General features: G+C 37.6%; 5 protein-coding genes across 6 annotated transcripts; 2 read left to right on the top strand and 3 right to left on the bottom strand.

The window, feature by feature from the left end:
• Positions 1 to 2,383: 2,383 nt before the first annotated feature.
• On the bottom strand, positions 2,384 to 6,749 carry LOC127900661 (disease resistance-like protein DSC1). The gene is made up of 5 exons (XM_052435847.1): positions 6,456 to 6,749; positions 5,469 to 6,341; positions 4,301 to 4,612; positions 3,199 to 4,188; positions 2,384 to 3,118 (listed from the first exon to the last, which is right to left on the bottom strand). The coding sequence occupies exons 1-5, from the start codon at positions 6,747 to 6,749 to the stop codon at positions 2,492 to 2,494; spliced, it is 3,096 nt and encodes a 1,031-aa protein (XP_052291807.1). The 3' UTR covers positions 2,384 to 2,491.
• LOC102606688 (disease resistance protein RPV1-like) lies at positions 4,478 to 13,323 on the bottom strand. 2 transcript variants are annotated; one of them, XM_052439063.1, is made up of 3 exons: positions 12,684 to 13,323; positions 11,474 to 12,538; positions 4,478 to 4,612 (listed from the first exon to the last, which is right to left on the bottom strand). In XM_052439063.1, the coding sequence occupies exons 1-2, from the start codon at positions 13,160 to 13,162 to the stop codon at positions 11,485 to 11,487; spliced, it is 1,533 nt and encodes a 510-aa protein (XP_052295023.1). In that variant the 5' UTR covers positions 13,163 to 13,323; the 3' UTR covers positions 4,478 to 4,612; positions 11,474 to 11,484. The 2 variants fall into 2 exon arrangements, with proteins under 2 accessions (XP_052295023.1, XP_052295022.1); XM_052439062.1 differs by lacking the exon at positions 4,478 to 4,612 and having other exon boundaries at positions 11,441 to 12,538.
• LOC127900662 (uncharacterized) lies at positions 9,736 to 11,277 on the bottom strand. Its single transcript, XM_052435848.1, has one exon. It carries the CDS (start codon positions 11,275 to 11,277, stop codon positions 9,736 to 9,738), a length of 1,542 nt encoding a protein of 513 aa, XP_052291808.1.
• A 3,887-nt stretch (positions 13,324 to 17,210) lies between the features above and the next one.
• LOC127900663 (uncharacterized) lies at positions 17,211 to 20,522 on the top strand. Its single transcript, XM_052435849.1, has 7 exons — positions 17,211 to 17,904; positions 18,315 to 19,076; positions 19,162 to 19,314; positions 19,403 to 19,507; positions 19,591 to 19,788; positions 19,877 to 20,047; positions 20,133 to 20,522. Exons 3-7 carry the CDS (start codon positions 19,252 to 19,254, stop codon positions 20,520 to 20,522), a joined length of 927 nt encoding a protein of 308 aa, XP_052291809.1. The 5' UTR covers positions 17,211 to 17,904; positions 18,315 to 19,076; positions 19,162 to 19,251.
• LOC127901527 (uncharacterized) lies at positions 20,334 to 21,513 on the top strand. Its single transcript, XM_052439064.1, has 4 exons — positions 20,334 to 20,564; positions 20,650 to 20,745; positions 20,844 to 20,972; positions 21,090 to 21,513. Exons 1-4 carry the CDS (start codon positions 20,544 to 20,546, stop codon positions 21,486 to 21,488), a joined length of 645 nt encoding a protein of 214 aa, XP_052295024.1. The 5' UTR covers positions 20,334 to 20,543; the 3' UTR covers positions 21,489 to 21,513.
• The last annotated feature ends 13 nt before the right edge of the window (positions 21,514 to 21,526 follow it).

A 21,526-nucleotide genomic window follows, 5' to 3' on the forward strand; every position in this document is an offset into this window, starting at 1 on the left:
TAGATTCCTAGGATATTTTTCCTTTTTGTAGGATTTCTATTTAAAGAATAAGTAATTTCCTTTTTGAGACTTGACTTATTCAAGGAGGAATATTACTAGTATAAGAAAATGATTACTTCTCCTATAAGAAATAATCATTATATATAAGGAGGTTGAGTTCACTTATTTATATAATATAACAATCAGTTCTCTGCAAGTAGACATTGTCTAGTGCAAGAGAAACAGTCTACTGAGAGATTGGGTGTTATTGGAGTTCACTTATTTGTATAATATAACAATCAATTCTTGTATTGTGTGATTGGTTTTATTCTTCATCTATTTTTCTATTTGTTATTTATTTGATATATTTTTTATTGCAAGATCTTAGTGAGATTGAAACCCCTTACTAAGTGGTATCAAAGCTAAAGCTTGTTCTGCTAAGCAATTATGTATACAAACAAATTTTCAAATCTTGTGAGAATTGACGTTGAAAACTTTGATGGGAGAATTAATTTTGGCTTGTGGCAAATTCAAGTCAATGTATTGATTTAATCTAGGCTACACAAAGGTTTGAAGGGTGCTACTTCTGGCAGTGACTCTAGGGAATCTATTATGAGCGATGAAGATTGTGAAGAATTAGACGAAAGAGCTGCAAGTACGATACGATTATGTCTAGCAAAGAATGTTCTTGCGAATGTAGGAAAATTTCCTTCGGCAAAACAACTTTGGAAGAGGCTAGAAAATTTGTATCAGACAAAGAGCATCTCCAATCATTTGTACCTTCAGGAGCGATTTCATACATTAAGAATGATTGAAGGTACAAAACTTTCTGATCATTTTAGTGTTCTCAATGGCATTGTGACAGAACTAAAAGCAATTAGAGTTAAAATTGAAGATAAGGACAAGGCGCTTAGGCTATTGTGGTCTCTTCCAACTTCCTACAAGCATTTGTTGCCTACTTTAATATATGGGAAGGAGACTGTGGATTTTGAAGAAGTTACTAGTACTCTACTGTCAGAAGAAAGAAGGCTAAGTGGTGGAAGTAATGAAGCTGTTGATGATTGGGCATTGATAGTAGGTAATTGGAAGAAAAATAACTCCAAGAAGAAAATAGTCTACTGGGTGTGTGGACAATCAGGCCACCTTAAAAAGGACTGTCAGAAAGCAAATTGAGCAAGTTTGACAAGTGGCTCTAAGTTAAATATGAAGATACTGATAGTATCGCTAGTAAAAAGTCTCTCATCATTATGGGAGACGATGATCCCCTATAATAGATGACAAAGACATCCTAATGGCATGCTGCTAGTGCCATAGAAAAGGATGTATCACTACAAACGGGTCCACAAGATTTTCACACAAGGCATGGGTTGGCATTTATGTAAGATGTGTGGTGGAAATTTTATGTTGATGGTTGGACACTCTCAAGGAAGCCAAATATGATAGTAGCTATTTTCAGCAAGGTAATCGACGTGTGCCGAATATGTATACTCTAGATAAGGTGGAGTATAATGATTCTTGGTGTAGAGAATTATGGTTGCTGCATAGAGACAAGAATTTACCCATGGTGGTGTGATTCTCATAAGCCCTATGTGAGTATAGTTTTTGTGGAGTAAAGAAGGTAGAGACGACATGGTTGTGTGGATACACGGGGGATCATATTTTGTCGCCTGATTGAAAAACTCATCAAGGTGGAGATTGTTAGGAAATATGTCTTATTTTTCAATAAGGATTTCCTTATTATTTTCCTTTTTTTTGTAGGATTCCTATTTAAAGAATAAATAATTTCCCTTTTGAGACTTCACTTATTCAAGGAGGAATATTACTAGTATAAGAAATGGATTACTTCTCCTACAAGAAATTATCACTCTAAATAAGCAGGTTGAGTTTACTTATTTGTATAACACAACAATCAGTTTTCTGCAAGTAGACAGTTTCTGGTGTAAGAGAAACAGTAGGTCTATTGAGAGATTGTGTATTATTGGGGTTTTAGGTGTGAGGAAAAATACTAGAGTGATTCTAATAATTTTTCACATAGTGAATTTTTCTCTCATGGTCTTTGGCGCTATAGTTTTTCTCCATTATAGGAGTTTTTCATGTAAATTCTTATGTTGTGTGATTGGTTTTATTCTTCATCTATTTTTCTATTTTACAAAAATTCTGTATATTGTATAAGAATTGCGATCCAATATTTTTTCCATTGTGCAAAACGTAATTAAGTTCAACATAAGCAAGAAATGGTAAGGTAAAAAGAAAATTTAATACAAGTTGGAATTGACACACATTAAATGATCAGGGAGGTCCATTAAAGCAGGGGCGTGAAATTCTCTAAACAGTATCAAAAATTCATTTTTATTACGAAATTTGAGTGAACAAAGAGAAGAAATACAAATGTGCGTAACACAGTTTTCAGCAATTGCAATATTTTCTTTGTTTTTTTCCCCTTTAAAAAATTAGAAAGATATCAATAGATATTATTAAGAATAAACGCAATATAAAGATAAAGAAACACAAATTAATTGGGGCATTGGACATACCTAGGGAAATGAAGCATGCTGCAAATCCTCGGTTCTAGTTCCTCCTCGTCAGAAGTTCCACTTGGGCTCGCTGCCTTATCATCCAATTTCCCAATTCTTGTAGCAAATTTGAGAGTAAAAGTGTTTGGTTTGGTCTCGCTGGGATTTGCATATACTGGACACACCCCACAACTTTTCACCTTGTAACTGTCGCAGATGAACTCAAAAGAGATAGCTGTGTGGTGTTTATGGATATCGAAGAACTTAAGAAATATTCTATGATCGTCACCATCCCCAACATTCCAGCAGGGATTAAATCCAAGCACGACATGATCTGAATCAATCAACTCGTGAGTCGATGCTAATATCAGGCAATTTTCATAAACATGTTCGATTCCAGAGAGAGCATTCACTTCAAATCTGTATTCACAGAATACGGACGAAAAACCAGAAGGAATTCGTTCATTATAATCAAGAACAGCACAAAGAGCAAAGCCGATTAAGTTTCTACAACAATTCTGCGGCGGTTTTACAGTTATTGAAGATCCTGAACTTTGATTGCTGAACCACTCCGGAATTTCACTCCCAGGTAAAATTATGCTGGGACCCTTGATGTGACTGTATTTCTGTAAAATGAAAATCATGATTTCAGATATAATGAAGAGGAAGAGAGGAAAGAGAGAGCGAAAAAGGGAGAACTGAGTACATTTTCATCAAATAATCTGAATGTTGCAATTGCCATATGCTGAATCCATCGTTGTGAATCTGCCAAAATCTCGTTGTTTGCTTTTTCATTCAGTTTCAAGCAATTACTAAACACGAACTTAACGCAAGCAGAATTTAATGTGAATGCCGAATTCAGAAACGTTGCCTTTTCGAGTACGGATGCATCTACTTCTTCTAGACCTGACAGAATCTCTGGGATAAATTGGAGCTGCTTGCAATTCTCTGCATCTAACAACTCCAAACTTTGCGGAAGCTCTGGTAATGACGAAAGCATACTGCAGTCCTTCAAGTGAAGACTTCTCAACTGTGAAAGTTGCGTGATACTTGCAGGTAAACTCTCGGAGTCATTTCTACTTAGATTTAACTGTCTCAATGAGGAACCGCCTATGTATAAATCTTTAAGCCCTTCTAGATTTGCAAATGAAGATGGTAGCTCTGTAATTGCCGTCCTTTCTAAAGAGATGCATTTTACGGATTCCATTTTCTCCAAGATTTCTGGGAACCTCTCAAGTTTTGAGCAGTCGTCAAGAACAAGCACATGAAGAGATTTCAATTTACAAATGCTAGTTGATAACCTCTTCAGCCTCATACACCTATTAATATACAACTTTTCAAGATTAGTTAGGCACTCTATTGATGAAGGAACTTCTTGTATTGCAGTCTCACTCAAGATCAGGTCTGTTATATTCCCAGAAATCTGTGGAAACTCTGTGAGATTAAAACAAGAGGAGAAATCTATCTTAATGGGAGACATAAAATGTAGGTTGGACGGAAAGGACCGAAGACTTTTGCATCCCTCGAAACACAACATACTGAGATGGTTGAAATTCTGGACCGACGATGGAACACAAGTCAAATTTATGCAATTCTTAAGATTTGTTCTCTCAAGATTTGGGGTTTCTGATAGGTCCGGCATCCTAATGAGATATTGGGAATTGTGGATGTCAACATATTTTAACTTGAAAGCTCTCTGTAACAAAAGATAAACAAAGACTATATTAAATTAGTACCATTCAATTTAACTATAAATTATATAGAATTTAAAGAAAGAAAAATTAATGTTTGGTATAAGTACACCATACCTTTTTTCCTTCCCAAATTTGCACGACTTTACTGTAAGGCAAATTGAGCTTGACGAGATTCTCTGGTTCAAAATCAAATGGCAGTGCTTTCGAAGGATATTCGTGCCAGTGGAGATATCTCAATTCGTTAGGAAGATATTCTAAACCTTGGTCAAGATGCACTTTAGAGATCATAATTGGAACTCCATTATGCTCGGGCATATAGAATTTAAGGAATCTTAGATTGGGCATATTGGCAAAGGCTTGAGGACTTAGATGTATGCTGGTTATTTTGGACAAATCAAGGAACATGCCTTCAACTTTGTCGGTCCCCTTAAAAACAAAAGCAAAGAATAAGTGCATAAAATCTATTAAAAAAATTTGAAACATTGGTTACGGCTTCCTAATTGAAGCTAATTAACAAGCTTTTAGATTATGTCAATAGTTAGGCTAATTTTCGATGATCTCTCATTTGAAAGTGTATGCAGGAGCCAAAATGTTGAATTGCCTAAAAAACTAGCTAGCCTAGGCTTCATAGCTTGAAAGGTATTTTTTTTAATATTTCTAAATAATTTGAGAAGCTCTTATGCTTTCAATGAAACGATGTCATGCTGGATATGTATAAAAAATAATTGAGAAAATGCATAAGTTGTTTTGTGATAAGAAGCCACGTAAGTTAAAGAGGACACCTAAGCCTAACAACAAATATGAAAGAGTATGCTTGAGCATGAAAGCCATGCATGAAACATGCATCACGTGGAAATAGCATGAGAGCAAGTTCTGGAGCAAGTTTCGGTTGGTTTACTACGTCAACTAATCGTGGCAGAGTTGGTAGGGACTCGGGATCATATCTTTAGTTGTTGCATTTGAGTTGTATACTGTTTCGAGTTTATAGCTAGGTTGTTTAATAAATATTTGCTACTTCTTATCGTTAGCTTTGTTTATGCCGTCATTCACGGTTGCAAAACAAAGTTGTTTGTTACACTTAGAACTATTAATAAGCTCCAGTGAGGAATAAAGAATTAGGCAGAAAATTATTCAAACTCTTTATCTTGTGGTTGTTGTTCTCAACCGAAGAAGAACATTTTTTTTTTTGATTAGATGGGGCTCAAACTAGCGAGCTAAACAGGAATAAGACGGGGTTGAGTAACCCATACAAGTCTTGTACAATAATTGAATAAATACCCACAGGCGGGCTAGAAAATAAGTGCAATCCATGGGGGTATGAGTGAGCCATGTTTGCCATAAAATCCGCCGCCGAATTGGCTTCCCGATAAATATGGGTGATGGAAACTTGCCAGTTTCTACTAATAATCTCCTGGATAGCAACGACCAAAGCATAGAACTCATTAGGCACAACCACTTGCTTCGAGACCAATTGAGTAACACAAAGGCTATCCACTTCAACCAAAAGACGTTTTATTCCAGCCTCCCAAGCTAGATGTAATCCTTGGTACAGACCCCAAAGTTCCGCCATTAACACCGAACTCTCTCCAATATTCATACAAAATCCAGCTAGCCAGTGTCCGACCGAGTCTCGAATAATACCACCAGCACCTGCACCCTCATCTTTTCTACAAGATCCATCCGTATTCAATTGGCACCAAGGCCATGGAGGTGGCAGCCATCTAATAAAGATCTCCTTCCTCTGCGGCTGTTGACTTATATGAGAGTTGTTTAATCTATAGATTTCGTTAGCTCTGGCCATAACATCTACACAGACTGTTGAGCTATCCGCCAGCTTCCCCTCCACCATAAAAAGATTCCTCCAATACCATAATCTCCACACCGCTACGCCGAAAATACACTCCCAAGCTAATGGAGAGGGAATGTTCCACTTGTTTTGTAGATTCGCAATTATCCAATCTCGTAAAGACGACTGAAAGAAAGAGGATTGATGCCTAGCTGGAACAAGCCGAAACCAAACCCGCTTGATGCAATGACAATCTCTCAAGATGTGAATAATATCCTCAAGAGGAGCCCCACAACGATCACAACTTGGAGAGACCGGAATATGCCGCCTAGATAGTTCACTCTTGGTTTTTAATTTCGCATGTAAAGCCTGCCAAAGGAAAATACGAGTTGTTTGCGGCCCCTTCTAGGACCATGCATGCTTCCATGCATTATCAGTAGCAGTGAGTTCCAGCTGACCGAGGGACTCATATGCCGAGCGAACCGTAAAGTTGCCACTTGGCTCATAACGCCAATAAATTTTGTCAACACCAAAAAGAGAGCTAGGAGGCATTATCGAGGCAATTTGCATCAGGATAGAATTGGGTAGCAAATGTTCAAAAGCTGACCAGTTCCAGCCCCCATGCACGTTCAGAAAGTCACTCACCGTAGCATTAACCAATTCATGAGGCACTGGATGAACAGTGAGATTGATCAAAGGGCCTTGTTTTGTTGCCCAGCAGTCCAGCCAAAAGCGAGTTCGAGAACCATCACAAACAGCCCAGCGAGCTCCCTGCATGGTGGCTGACCACGTGTGCTTTATGGCTTTCTAGATTCCAGAACCTTGTTTCTCAGGGAGGGACAACGGCAAGTGTCTAGGATCCAATCCGTACTTTGAGCAGATAACCTTAACCCACAGTTTGTCTGAATTCGAAACTATTTGCCAACTCAGCTTCATCAATAACGCTTGATTCATCACACCCAACTTCTTAAACCCCAGGCCACCTTTAGTTTTCAGCATGCAAATTTTATTCCAGCCCACCATACTCATCTTATGGCTCTTCGACTTCCCATCCCAAATAAAACGACGGCAAGACTGCTCAAGCTTCCCACGCACCGGAGCTGGTAATAAAGTTGTCTGCATTGCGTAAATTGGCATTGCTTGGAGCACCGAATGAGCTAAAGTAATTCGGCCAGCAAATGATAAGTGAGCTGCATTCCAACCCGTGAGCTGCTTTTCCACCTTATCAAGGATCGATTGGTAGGTAGCTCTATTTATTCTCGAATGGATGAGAGGCATTCCAAGATAGCACCCCAAGTCATTTGTAGCCGAATACCCCAACACATTACTGAGGAGCTGAGCATCTCTTGAACCAACATTCTTAGAGAAATAAATTTTAGTTTTCGACTTGTTGACCTTCGCTTCAGAGCTCCGGCAGTAATTGTCTAAAACTCCATCAATGGTGTACGCCTGATCAATTGACGCCTTTGCAAAAAGGAGCAAATCATCTGCAAAAAATAAATGCGTTAGAGGAGTTCCATGCTTGGCCAACCGAATAGGCTTCTAGCTGCCCTCCCTCACAGCATGTGATATTCCATGGCTCAACCGTTCAATACACAAGACAAAAATATAAGGAGACAGCGGATCCCCTTGACGGATTCCTCTCCCCGGGACAAATTCTGCTGTAGCCTCACCATTCCATAAAATACTCATCCAAGCCGAAGTTACACATTCCATGACTAATAGAGATAACTGAATCGGGATACCAGTTTGCTGTAGAGTATCGAAAATAAATGACCAATTAATTCAATCGTACGCTTTTTCTAAATCCACCTTGATGGCCATAAACCCTTTTTTCCCCGTTTTCATTCGCATGGAGTGAACTACTTCTTGAGCAACAACAATATTATCAATAATATGGCGTCCGGGCACAAAGCTAGTCTGGTGGGGGCCTATGAGATCTGGCAACAAGGCTTGCAAGCGGTTAGCAATTATTTTAGTCACTGTTTTATAAGCGACCGTGCACAAACTAATAGGCCTAAACATACTTAGGCTAGTGGGGTGCTCCACTTTGGGAATCAAAACCAACAGAGTAGTATTGATTTCTTTGGGGATCTTGCCCGAACTAAAAATGTCACTTATAAGCTTGCAGAAGGAAAGCCCCATAACCGGCCATTGAGACTGGTAAAAGATTGCATGCAGACCGTCAGTACCTAGAGCTTTGAGGGGTTTTATACTAAAAATCACCCTTTTAATTTCGTCATCTAAAACTGTGACGACAGTACTCTCCAAATCATAAGCATTTAAGACTGGGAATAAATTCGGTACCTGATAACTTTGAGGGGTTGCAACTTCACTTTTGTATAAGGACGAAAAATAATCAATAGCATAATTTCGAATCTCTCCCTCACTATAAAGCCAGTTCCCCGAAGTATCTTGAATAGCTTCAATTCTATTTCTCCGTTGTCTTGCAATGGTCTTTTGATGAAAAAACTTCGTGTTCCTATCCCCGTGCAGAAGCTCGTCTTTCCTTGACTTCTGCCACCACAAGATTTCCTCTTGCCCCATCACCGTCTCCAACTCATTCCGAAGCCTAGCCTCTAACCGCACAAGCCCTCGGGAGTTATACCTTTCTAAGGCTACTTGAATCCCATTTATATGAGCCATTAACCGTCTTTTCCGCTGAAAAATATTTCCAAACACCTCTCTATTCCACTTTTGAACCGCCTGGACAAAATGGGACGCCGCATCTCTATAATGGGCTTGAGGATCCCAAACTTTCTTAACAAAAGAATTGAAGTGTTCATGAGTCAGCCAGGGTGCCAAAAACCGGAAAGGCCTAGTCCCCCGGTGTCTGTACTCAGCTCCCGCAAAACGAACCAGAACCGGCCTATGATCTGAAGCAACCTTCGGAAGGTGAAGAACAGAACTGTCCGCAAATTTTATTAACCAATCATTATTACAGAGAGCTCTGTCAAGTCGTTTAAACAGAAGTCCACGAGACCAAGTAAACCGAGGGCCTTTAAATTTTAGATCAAAAATTCGGTGCCCATCAAACCACTGCCGGAAATTACTGCAAACTCCTGAATTCCGTGTAACACCCCCCTGCTTCTCAGAAGCATACAATATAGAATTAAAGTCCCCACCAATTAGCCAAGGCCCTTGAATTGACATAGCAATGCTATCCATATGCTTCCACAGCTGTCTCCGCAACATCGGGTTTGGGCTAGCATAAACCGCCGTTACCCAAGACATAAAAGTATTATTCCTACATATTTTAAAGTGGATAAACTGCCTATGGTTCAGCATCACCTCCACCTCAATGTAACTCTGCCAAAGAATCCAAATTCCACCCGCAAAGCCCACTGCTTCCACTCGATGGGACTGGTCGAAACCACTCTTCTTAATGAAATCATCCGCTTTGACCCCACTAATGCGAGGTTCCATCAAAACCACCAAGGAAGGGTTGTAGTTTTTAACAATTGTCCTGAATGAGCGCCGAAAAACAGCCGAGGCTGCCACTTGGACATTCCAATACATAATGCTAATCATCATGAGATAAATAAAAGCAAAAAAAGGAAACATAGACACCTTATTAATGTTGTCCATTCCCGTCATGCATCAACGCCAAAGGCGTTTCCTCGATCATCGAGTCTTCCTCATCGGACATCTCCTCCCTTTCATTCTCCCCTATAGACACAGCCGGATGCACATGAGCATTTACGTTGTTTCTACAATCAGCATGTTGATCGTCTGGAGGGTCAGACACGTGCTCATACTCCCGTTACAGCCGACTGCTCTGATCACTGCCCACCTCCCTTACCTCTCCAAGAGATCGGTTTTGGTTATTACAGAATATCACCGTATGCTTTTTTGGGTCCAAGGTTGTAACTAGAGGGGACATTTGTTGTTGGCTGGGGTTGAGTTGAGGGTTAAGACATGATTCGGTCCTAGGGTTTGCATGGGGCAAATAGTTTGTATTTTCTGTTCTTAAAGTGAAAGTGGTCTGCTGAAAAGGGTTACGGATTGGGTTCAAGGAGGAAGCTGGTGTCTTCTTTTGGGGTTTGGCAGTAACGGCTGTGGTGTGCTGCTTACGTCTAGCCGGAGTTTTAGTTCTATCCTCGTGATTGGCAGTAAATATCTGGTAAGGGTTGGTCGTGTTTGGTTGGTGAGAAGTGGATGGATTGTCTATCACAGCGGCATGTGTGGGGTGTTCACGGTCATTCGTGACCTGCTCAAGAATTTGGAATCTGGAAACACCAGCCCCTATATTTTCTCGGTTCTTAGTCAAGCCATTGTTAATGTCCTTGCCACTATTAAATTTTCTGCCCTTTCTCGTGGCTATCATCCAAGATCCAAAGGACTCGGCATTACTATCAATATTACCGTGATCATCTGGTTGGACAGTGTTCCCCTGGGGCTGCATATTAGGTTGGGGTTGAACCCCTTCTCTAGAATTGGTTGCTGAATTCAATCCCTTGCAACTGCTACTACTATGGCCGTATCTTCCACATGTGAAGCAAATCACTGGTAATCCCTCATACTCTACCTTTTGAACCTTCCCATCCAACACAAACTGAGAAACCAGAGGCTTGGCCAGGGAAAGACGAACTGCAATTCGTGCAAATCTTCCAGGCGCTGAGGATGTTGTGTTCGAATCAATTCTCATCACTGTACCCACCAATTCTCCAAGTTTCTGGAGTACTTTCCGGTTGTATAGGTGAACAGCGAGTCGGGGAAGACAGATCCATACATTAACTTGCTCTATATCCGTTGTATTGGCATCAAAAGACGGCGTCCATGGCTGCACCGTGAGATAGTGCCCCATAATAATCCACGGACCTTTTGTTAGGGCATCGACCGCATCAGTCGCCGAACGAAAGCGAACCAGGAAATAATTGTTTTCTAGGTCAATCACTGAGTAAGTCATTGTTGTCTTCCACATGGCATTCAGTCTCGTACAGAGAGTTCTATAACCGATCGTGCGACCCAGCAGCTTCACTATAACCGAGTTCTGCCATGGTTCACATAACTTCTCGTGAACCCTATCCGAGAAGGTTATGGAGGGCATAGGTCCATCTTTATTTTTCGTCACGTCCCCTTCCTCAAACTCCCAGTCCCCTGCGCCGCCATCGTAACCCGTCTCCATTGCTCGCGACGAGTTTACAAGGGTTTCCTTATACGAAACATGTACAGGGGTATCATCTGCAACCTCCTCATCACGAAACCTTGCCTTCTTAGTTGTTCTACTTTCCCTGAACGGTGGAGGGAAAATTCCTCCAGCGCTAGGGTTTTTTCCACGTCCGGATTTTTCGGAGCTCTCCATTGATTTTGTTTTTCTGAAGAAGAACATTTTAATTTTATTGATCCATTGTAGCTAGCTACTGGGACCGCATCATTTTGTTCGAAAAAGAACCATTCACTTTTGGTAATAACAAAAATATACTGAAAACATGTGCGTGAGGAGGAAAAATAGTGGTGCATATCGCGTTACATATAAAACAAAATAAATAGATTCTTACCTTATTATTCTTTAATACATTATAGACGTCCCCATGATTCCACAACCTGCTACGTTTGTTGATAGATTTTTGGCGAACAATCGTTTGACCCATTTCCTGCAGTAAATCATGCATTGCACCTCATCATATGATTTTGTAATGAGTGACTTATCAATGAGAGTGTCCACTAATGTAGGATCATCTTGTATCTTTCTCACAAAGTTTATATCTTCTCCTTTGAAGAAACATGCAATGTCAAGAAATGTTTTCTTCTCTTCCAAATTTAGCTCATCATAGCTGATTTTCAACACATTATAAATATTAGGTTCAGAAATCAGTTTCAAGTTTTGCAATTTAACATTCCATTGTTGTTTGCTCTTTTGATAAAGGGAAGAACCCAAAACTTCAAGAGCTAATGGATTGCCATGGGCGTAACGTACTACTTCCTCTGAGAGCTCCATAAGATCATAAGAGCGATTGTTTTCTCTAAAGGCTTTTCTACGAAGGAGCTCAAGAGCTTCATCATGTTTCAATCCCTTAGCCTCATATATATTATTCACTCCACATTTCTCAAGAACACCTTTATCTCTGGAGGTTATAATGATTCTGCTTCCATGGCTAAATTGTAGCCCTCTAGCTAAGCTTTCAAGTTCTGTGAATTCGTTATGAACATCATCAAGAACGATCAACACTTTCATCAGTTGGAGCCTTTTCTGGATTCTTGGGGGTATAATAGAAGTTCCTATTTTGAGATTTTCTTCTAACACCTCACAAATAACCTCATCTCGAACATGTACTACTCCCTTTTGGTTTGATTCGTCTCTAACGTTTCTCATGAAGCACTTGCCTTGAAAGTCTCCAGAAATCTGGTGGAAGACAACACTAGCAATTGTTGTTTTACCGATACCGCCCATGCCCCAAATTCCTATAACTCGACCGTCATGCAATTCGAAACGTAACAATGATTTAAGATCCTCAATTCGTGAGTTTAATCCAACAAAGCCATCTAAATCAGTTAAGTCTGACGCATCTTCCAATTTCTTAGAAATATCTGCAGCAATCTTTTCCACAAGTTCCGCCTCATTCCTAGCAAGTGTTATTAAGACGTAAAACAATGATGAATCAAGACGAACCAAGCTAGCTTATAAAGCCCTAATGTTCTTTCATTGATAAAAACAGAGGAACAATTAATAATAGCGGAAACGAGGAAGCTGGAGTTAAGAAGAATCACCTGGATTCCGTGGAATCATAACCAGATAAATTTGACGCTTCAGTCACTGCATCCCTCCATTTTTTAACTTTACCTGGAAAGTTGTTTTCGAGGTGAATAAAAGCTTCTCCAAAACTCCCCTTCTGTTTCCGCACATCAGATGGATCTACTTGGTAGAATACCGGTATCACTATTTGGCCGTTCATTTTCTTGCTATCAAGAATCTTGACAAGTTCATTGAGGCACCATTTGGAAGAAGCATAGTCTTTTGAGAAGATAACTATCGAAATATCTGAATTTTGGATTGCATTCGAAAAGGCAGGCGAAATCTCATCTCCTTTCCTAAGTTCTTCATCATCAATGAAGAATTGTATTTGTTTCCGATGTAAAGCCGCAGCCAGATGGCTGGTAAAGCCGTTACGAGTATCCTTCCCTCGAAAATTGAGGAAGACCTCGTATTTGCTATGAGCAATAAGGCTAGTAGAAGAAAATGAAGCCATGGATGAAGGAAATTTTGTGACTGAAACAAAGTGTTTAGAGTTGAGAAATGTAAATGAGAGATGTGAAGTTAAATATATGATGACTTTCCTGCTTTGAGCTTTCTTCCCTGTTTGCTTTCGTGGGAATTAATTGGAGCTTTCCTTTAGCATATTTGCAAATCTTAAAAAGAAAAGAAAAGTTGTAGTTTCATGATGCATGATGTGTCCATATGTTTGTCTTTATAAGAAAATAAAGACCCAAAATTTTGGTGCAATCAATAAAGGACAAGCAAAAGTAAGAAAAATCTTATTGATTGTATTAATTAGTTACTTTACTGAGAATTATCAATTAAAAATTTGTTGACGGTACTTAGTCGAGATGGTAAAATTTTGTGATAGAAATAAGAGGTTTGGATTTGAACCTCCGCTGTGGATGGAGAATTAAATTACTATTCGACGATACAATAAAAAAAATTATCAAGTTAAAATTTTTGTAGGCAAAATAACAGAGTTATTTTCAGCGTTTTTCCAAAAATGTCTAAAGTAAGCTCAAGCCTAGTCACGCACAAGCATAAGGCTAGAGGATAAGATAGAACAATGATGTGAGGAAAAAGCGCTTGATAAAAGTGGACAACCGAACATGCTCGTGGCGGGTCCTTTCCTTGAAAGAAAAAGCAAATGCGCAAAGACTGATATACGTTTATACCCTTACTAAAGCGAAGAATAGAGATGGTTAATCGACCGGGCCGGTAAAGCAAGACCCATCCCGCGCCATGCGCACTATGTGTTTCATGACATGTCATGTCATGCCTAATTTTTTTGTTTAAGCCCGGTCTGACATACGTGCCGTGCCCACTCGTGCCATGTCGTGTGTTGTGCCGTGCGGCCGTGCCGTACCGTGTTTAAGAAAAAAAGTTCAATAAGATTTTTTTTTTAATTTTTTAAAAGCGCGTGTTAATTTATTGACATAATTTTTTTAAGTCTATATGTCTTTATTCAAATTTAATAAAATCAAAAATTTAAATTTTAAGTTCATGTTCAATAATAATAAACTAATAATAGTAAGAGAATGCAATATTAATTATTAAGTTTGACCTTATAGTATTAGATTTTTTTTTAATACTTAACAACAATAATAATAAATTTTTTTAGGGGTTAACTTAATTGTTATTGGATTTACTTAGAGTCATAGATCATAGTTCACAATTTACATATTTATAAAATCATGGTATTTATAATTTTAATCATTAAAATCATGATATCAATTGTTTATTTAATAATTATAAATATAAATCAATTATAGTATTTTTTTAAACCAAGAATTAAATGAATTTACAAGATTCAATTTCAAGTTTTGAAATTGTTTTGAAATTTCGTTTCTCTTCTAATAAAGTTTCTGCCTTTTCGATAAAATAAAATATCTGCACTTAATTATAACAAAAAGAAGAAAGGACTGGACATGTTAGGACAATCATAAATAAATGGAGCTGGAACCACAAGTGCTCTGTTATTCTCTGTTTTAGCATCTGTTTTATGTCTTAACCTATATTTTGCTTCATTTTTAACATAAAATAACAAAAAAATAATAAAATGCCCGCCTGGCCTAGACCCAAACAATGCGAGCTCAAATGAGGCTGAACCGAACTTAATCGAGCTTCGCTTGATAAGGTCGAGATCCAGCTCAAAACCCAAATGCATGTGTAAAGACTTAGCATCTTTTTTAGCTAATAAAAAGTTTACATGTTATTTTTTCCTTTTGTAAACAGAAGCAAAATTTTAGTTTTAAGTCTCACATGTTGTGACTTAAGCAACAGACAACCAGTTTACCTGGTAGGCTAATTACCTTTGGGAATTATATGGTCAAAAGAAAATTCATATATAAAACAAATGTGATTAGGAACAGTCAGTACATGATGAACTTACATGATGGAATTCTCCTACAATTTCAGGATTAACAAATATGAATCATATGAAAAATTATAATAATGGAGGAAAATAAGATATGGAATTATGGGAATATGATTTTGTCAGTATAGCAAAGGCCACCGATAACTTCTCAAGTTACAATAAACTAGGAGAAATTAGATTTGGGCCAGTGTCCAAGGTAATATTGTGGCATTCTGCTGAAATTAGATCATATTTGCTTTTTATACTAACTAATAGGCAGATCTATGGCAACATAAATTGCAGTTAAAAGGCTGTCAAAAAGTTCCAAACAAGGAATGGAAGAGTTCAAAAATGAAGTTACATTGATTTTTGTTAGTAATTATAGGTTTTTGTTACACGTGTGAAATTCTTCATTATTCTTGATTATTGAACTGTGTGATGGCACCTTATGAATTTGATTAACTATAAGTGGCCGATAAGTTAATTTGCATTTTTTTGGTACTCATCTTAATGTAATTTGCTTTTCAGGTGATGTTGGTGGCTTTTGGGAATTTACCATCAATGTTTTTTTTTATGGATTAATTATTTTTCTAGGATGGGTTAGTAATTGGATATTTTAGGTGATTAAATATTGTAAACGATTTATGAGATATTATTGTGGATTTGATTCACCATGTATTTTGATGATGCTATTTGTTGGAAGTTTCCAGTGATTGAATATATGATGCCCAAAAAGCTAAGTGGTAGTGAATTTTGTATGTTGGTATTATTCCAGATGATAGTGAATCTTGATAAAGTCTAAGTGGTAGTGAAATTTGTATGCTGATATTGTTTGATAAAGTCTTAAGTAGTAGTGAATCTTGATCAACCTGTTAGTGTTTCAGATGATATATAGTGTTGTGATGTTTTTGTATGCTGGTAATGATCCAGATGGTAGTGTTGGGATGTAGATTTGTGATAATTGAATAGATGATGTTTTGACAATGTTATGGTTATTTCAAGTGATGATTTAGTGATGTTTTGATAATATTGTTGAAATAATTTGGATGTATTGATTTAATACATATTTTGATTTTTAAATTTCAATGGAATTTATAAAATTATAAAATAATAATATTATTTAATAATATTATTATTTAAAATATTAAAAATTATTTTCTAATTTAAAAATATTAAAAATGATTTAAAATATTATTATTATTTAAAATATTAAAAAGTTTTGATTTTAAAAAAATTAAAAATTCTTTTAATAATATTATTATTTAAAAAAAATTCTCATCACGACACCATATTAGCATCATAAAGCTGCGACACATAATTACACGCCATAATTTAAAATTAAATTCATAATACCCGCCAAATGTTTTTTCACAATAAAACAAATTTACCACTAAAATATTAAAACAATGTTGCTTTTGTTGTGACACATTTGTGATAGTTATAAGCTGTCACATACACCTGTGATAGATAAATTACTGTCACGGATTTATGAGAGGGGTTACAATGACAGATAGAAACTCTGTCATAAACAAGGTCGGATGACAGATATTCTCTATCATGGTAGCCCATTTTTCTAGTAGTGCTAGGACTTGGCTAGCTGGCTTCAAGATTTTATATGTAAGAGAAGCCTTCATGAACTACAAGTAAACTTATAAACAACGCCTGTGAACTGTGATAACATCCTGAAAGTGCCAAAGTCTCTAATTAAAATGTTATGAAAATGAATATTTCAGTGAACAATTTTCAGTCAAATGACAAACAATAAAATTTGAAAGTCGAACCATTCCAACTTTACCTATATCATAAACAATATCTCTTCCATTCATGAAATTCAATTATGAATACAAGAATTTGCAGTATCAAATTGTCAAGTGACAATCAATCAAATTTGAAGCCAATATATACATAACACTCAAACAATGAATTTGTTACATTTTGATAAAAAGAAAAATGTACAATGAAAACCATTTGAATGAAAAATGATAGACGAAGAGAAATTTGAACTTCTTTGCCAAAAAAAAATTCTCTTGAACTCATGTCCGCTGTACAAGTAAAAACCAAATTGTTATATTAATGAATGATAATAAGATTAAACTAAACATCTAAATTGTATGTGTGCGCTACCCAATAATTTCAATATCAAAGTAAGTAAACTGAACGCATTCCTTTGACTCAGATAATCAAACAGTTGGTATACTACCATATGCCATATAACCAAAACATGTTAATGCCACCGTATTCCCAAAACACAATCCCATAACAATAAAAGCCGCCATCAATCAAATAAACTTTAATATATACCTCAAAGGAAAATTTAAATTCTAAACTAATAGAAAATCAATGGGTTCAGAGAATTTGTACTATAGAAAAGAATAAAAAAAATAATTAGATAACTGAGCCAGAAGAATAGTCCAAAATATAGTTAAGAAAAAAAAATAAAAAATCAGAAACTCACAACATTGATTGATTCGAGAAAAGGACCAGAATAACCAATCAATGTTGAACACGTGGCTAAAAGTTGAACATGTGGCTGGTCAATATGTTTCCAGCATATGGTCCAACATTTTCAAGACTGCCATGTTTTGCCAGCTGACAGTAGTTGTGGCAATTTCTCAAGGGAAATTTACACTAATAACCAAAAAAATTTTGCTTTTTTTCATCTTAATCCCCTAAAAATATTTCTATCAACATTAGCCATTAAACAACATTTGAGTCCAAAATACCCCTCCCTCATCTCTTCCCCAACACTCCCTTTCTCTCATCTCTCCCAAACCGATCCAACTCCCATCATCGGCGGCGACATCAACCCTCGTCGGCGGCGGCTCCATCTCTCACCGGCATCCGATCTACGATCCACAACCTTCAACAAAACCTAGGTTAGTCATTTTTCTTATTTTCATTAATTTAAAATGAGATTTTAGAATAATAATAGTTATAGCTTGAGATTGATAATGGTGGTGATGATGTTTGTGGTGGTTGGTGGTGTTTGGGAGTACTGTTTTTGATTTTGGAGTGATTGCGCTTAATTTTGGGGGTGGTAAGGGAGGGGGGCAGGGCGCGCGCCGGCGCCCATCGCTGGGCAGCAGCGCGCGCCCATGCGCGGCCTGCGGTCGCACCAAATCTGGTGCGACAGGCCCTGTCGCACCAATTTTTTGGTGCAAGAGGGCCTGTCGCACCAGATTTAGTGCGACAGGCGCCTGTCGCACCAGAAAATTAGAGTTTTTTTTTTAACGAGTTAATTTTTCATTTCTGTAAATATAATGTAATAATTTTATAAATATTACAGATACATGGCGAAATCAGAATCACCGGATATTGAAGTAGGCAAGATGTATTTTCGTTATGCTGATCACTTTCCTGGTCGAATTTCGAGCATGTGTATGTTATCTTCGGTCGTAAAAGCTATCGAGGAAAAATTAACAAAGCGGCAGTTGAGTATGTTCAAAAAGGATATATTTGGACATTTCTTGGAGTGTCGAAGTTTTCCATTTAGTGGGGTAATTTTGCATAATCTTTTACTGCGTCAAGTGGCCCATGAAGAAGATAGCCGTGAGGATCAGTTATGGTTTCAAATTGGTAAGCATTTGATTCGCTTGTCAATTGTCGAATGGTGCTTGGTTACTGGACTTTCATTTGGTGTTGATACCAATGAAAAAAATGATGAAATGGAGTAGAGGCTACGGAATACGTATTTTGGTGGTGTGCATCGTAAGATTAATGTGAAGCAATTTGATGCCGTATTTAAGGAGTTGAATTTCGAGGAAATAGACGATATGGACGCATTAAAGATTGCGTTGTTTTATTTTGCGGACAGAGTACTAAATGCAAGAAAAAATCACTGTCAAATTAATTTCGATTGGCTTGACCAAGTTGATGATATTCAGTACTTCCGAAAGCGTCCATGGGGTCTATTGTCGTGGGAAATGATTTACGAGAGTCTTGACAATGCACTGTTCGAAAAGACGAGAAATTTAAGAAGACTCGGTTGAAAAATCCAGATCATAATATTGAAAAATACAATCTTTACGGATTTACGTCTGGGGTGCAGGTGCTTTTTTTTGTTTATTAATAAGTTTTATAGTATTAAATATTTGATAGTTGTTTTATTTGATTTTTCACTTTGGTTGTTGTAGGCTTGGATTTATGAAGCAATCGGAGGGTTACCATCAACATGGGTCGTCAAAACGAAGAGTAAGATTCCCCGCATTCTGCAATGGAAGCCTATGGCGTCTTCGAGAATCAACTTTGCGGAGGTTTATTCGTTCTTCAACGACGAATCTCGTCTTGTAAGTAATATGTATTACTTATTTTTTTAACTTTACTAAATTTAAGTTGGGTATACTTACTTAAATTTTTCAATTAAATTTATGGCAGACGGACGTTTTACAAACTCTTGAGCCAAATTCAAAGGAGAGTAGCAGAAAATATTGGCTCTCTGTGAAGGATTACTTGCCAAGCATTCCAGACTGGGTTCATAAGGTCGGTATACTGTAAGTACAAAATTTTTTTTTATCGAAATTTTTGACTTTTCATTTAGTAATTTTAAATGATACTTTATATAGCACCAACCCTCAATCAACGCGATGCCATCGGTTACAAGACAATCGGACGAGCATGACGATCATGACGACATACCAAACCCAATACCAGAGCAGCGTCATGACACTTTTGAGCAGCGTCATGACACTTTTGAGGATGAGGTGGCTGTTGATGACCACCCGCAGCAAACAGACAACTCTGATGACGCACGGGATTCTGAGGTTATAAATAATATACGATATTTTTCACTTTGGTTGTTATTATTTTTTTATTGTTATTCTAAAGTTTTATTTTTTTCTTTTGTATTAGTCGAGGACAAAGCAGTTTAATGATTACGTACGACGACGGCTGGATAAGATTGATCGTAACGTGTATGAAATAAAGTCAGAATTAAATGATTTTAAAGAAACCGTTGTTGGCTTCATCGACACATTTTCTAAACGTCCAAATAAGGATTCTCCCACTGCACGCTCGTATGCGGTAAGCTAATTTAAATTAAATAATTATGTTCGTTTAACTTTTAATTTGATAATTATTTAATATGTTCTTTTTGGCGATTGTACAGGCCCCGGATGACTATGGAGTGTATACTGACGTGGGCAATGAAAATTTGTCTACGCCCACGTCATTGGTTAGTTTCTACGGGGATGTTAGTGGGGAGAGCGTGCAGTTGTTCACAGAGGTGCCTCCGGGCGTTAGTAAGTTCGGCCGCGGGTACATACCGTCGTATGTTTATAACAGTCCTTACATGATTCCTCCGGTCAGGCGAGGACAAAACGTCCGGAGGTTACCTCGACCCCAAATCATGGAGCATGCGATTGACATGAGTACGAGTGTGGATGTAAATCCACTGAGAGGATTGGAGGACTCTAGTTTGTTTGCTGAGTTTGATCGATGGTTCACTGGTGATATCAGAGTCCGCCGGAACGTCCAGCACCCGCGGTCATTCTTTTAAATAATTTTGGGGACAGCTTCGATGGGATGGCTAGGCGATGAGGTATTTATATTTTCCTCGTGGTGTATACTGTTGTGGATTTGTGTATAATTTTTTTTAAAATCGTAATATTTCTGTTTCTCTACAGCATATTCACGAGTATCTCCGCTTGATTAGCGAGAAACAACGGCAGTATCCAAATGCCTTACTCCAACGTGTCACACATACGGACACATTTTTTTGGGTAACGTGCCGACAAAACTTATAAATACTATTTAATTTCTTTAATTATTGCCTTTAAGTTTTATTAATTTATGCATTTCTTGGTTATCTATGTACTAGGTGTTCTTGAATCAGTTATGGAATAACGGGAATTGTGCAGTCGATTCAATGGTATTCGACGACCGCTTGAATAGTTATCTTTGTGGGCGACAGCACACAATGTCAAAATCAATGACGGATGTCGATATGGTATGTATTTTATTACATTTCACATGTTCTATACTGAAAATATTCGAGGAGTTGTTTTTTCTTTGTTGTATTTCAATTTCATATATAACGAATATGTTTTTTAATTTTTATATGCAGTTACTCATCCCTGTTAACTTGGACGGCGCGCATTGGGTACTAGCACGAGTTGACTTTCGGAAAAATAAAGTCTGGATTTATGACTCATTACTCACATTTCGCGACGACAAAAGGTACAAGTTGAAATTCAAGCCACTTGAAGTTATATTCCCTCGATGGTTGGAATATGTTGGCTTCTACAATATACGACCTGAGTTGCGGAGTGAAGACCCGTGGAAAGTTATCGCAGTTAAGAGCGCGCCGCAACAAGAAAGAGGCACTGGCGATTGCGGTGTTTTTGTATTGATGGTTACGATGTATTTAATGTTCGGGCTTAGGTTGGAGTTTAACGCTAGTCATGTCGAGTACTTTAGAAAGAAGATTGCGGTTGATATATTTAATGACGATATTATATTGTAGACCTATGTAGTAATTTCAATGTTGAAATTTATATAATT

The sequence above is a fragment of the Citrus sinensis genome, chromosome 3 (assembly GCF_022201045.2).
Source record: "Citrus sinensis cultivar Valencia sweet orange chromosome 3, DVS_A1.0, whole genome shotgun sequence".
Classification (NCBI taxonomy): Eukaryota; Viridiplantae; Streptophyta; class Magnoliopsida; order Sapindales; family Rutaceae; genus Citrus; species Citrus sinensis.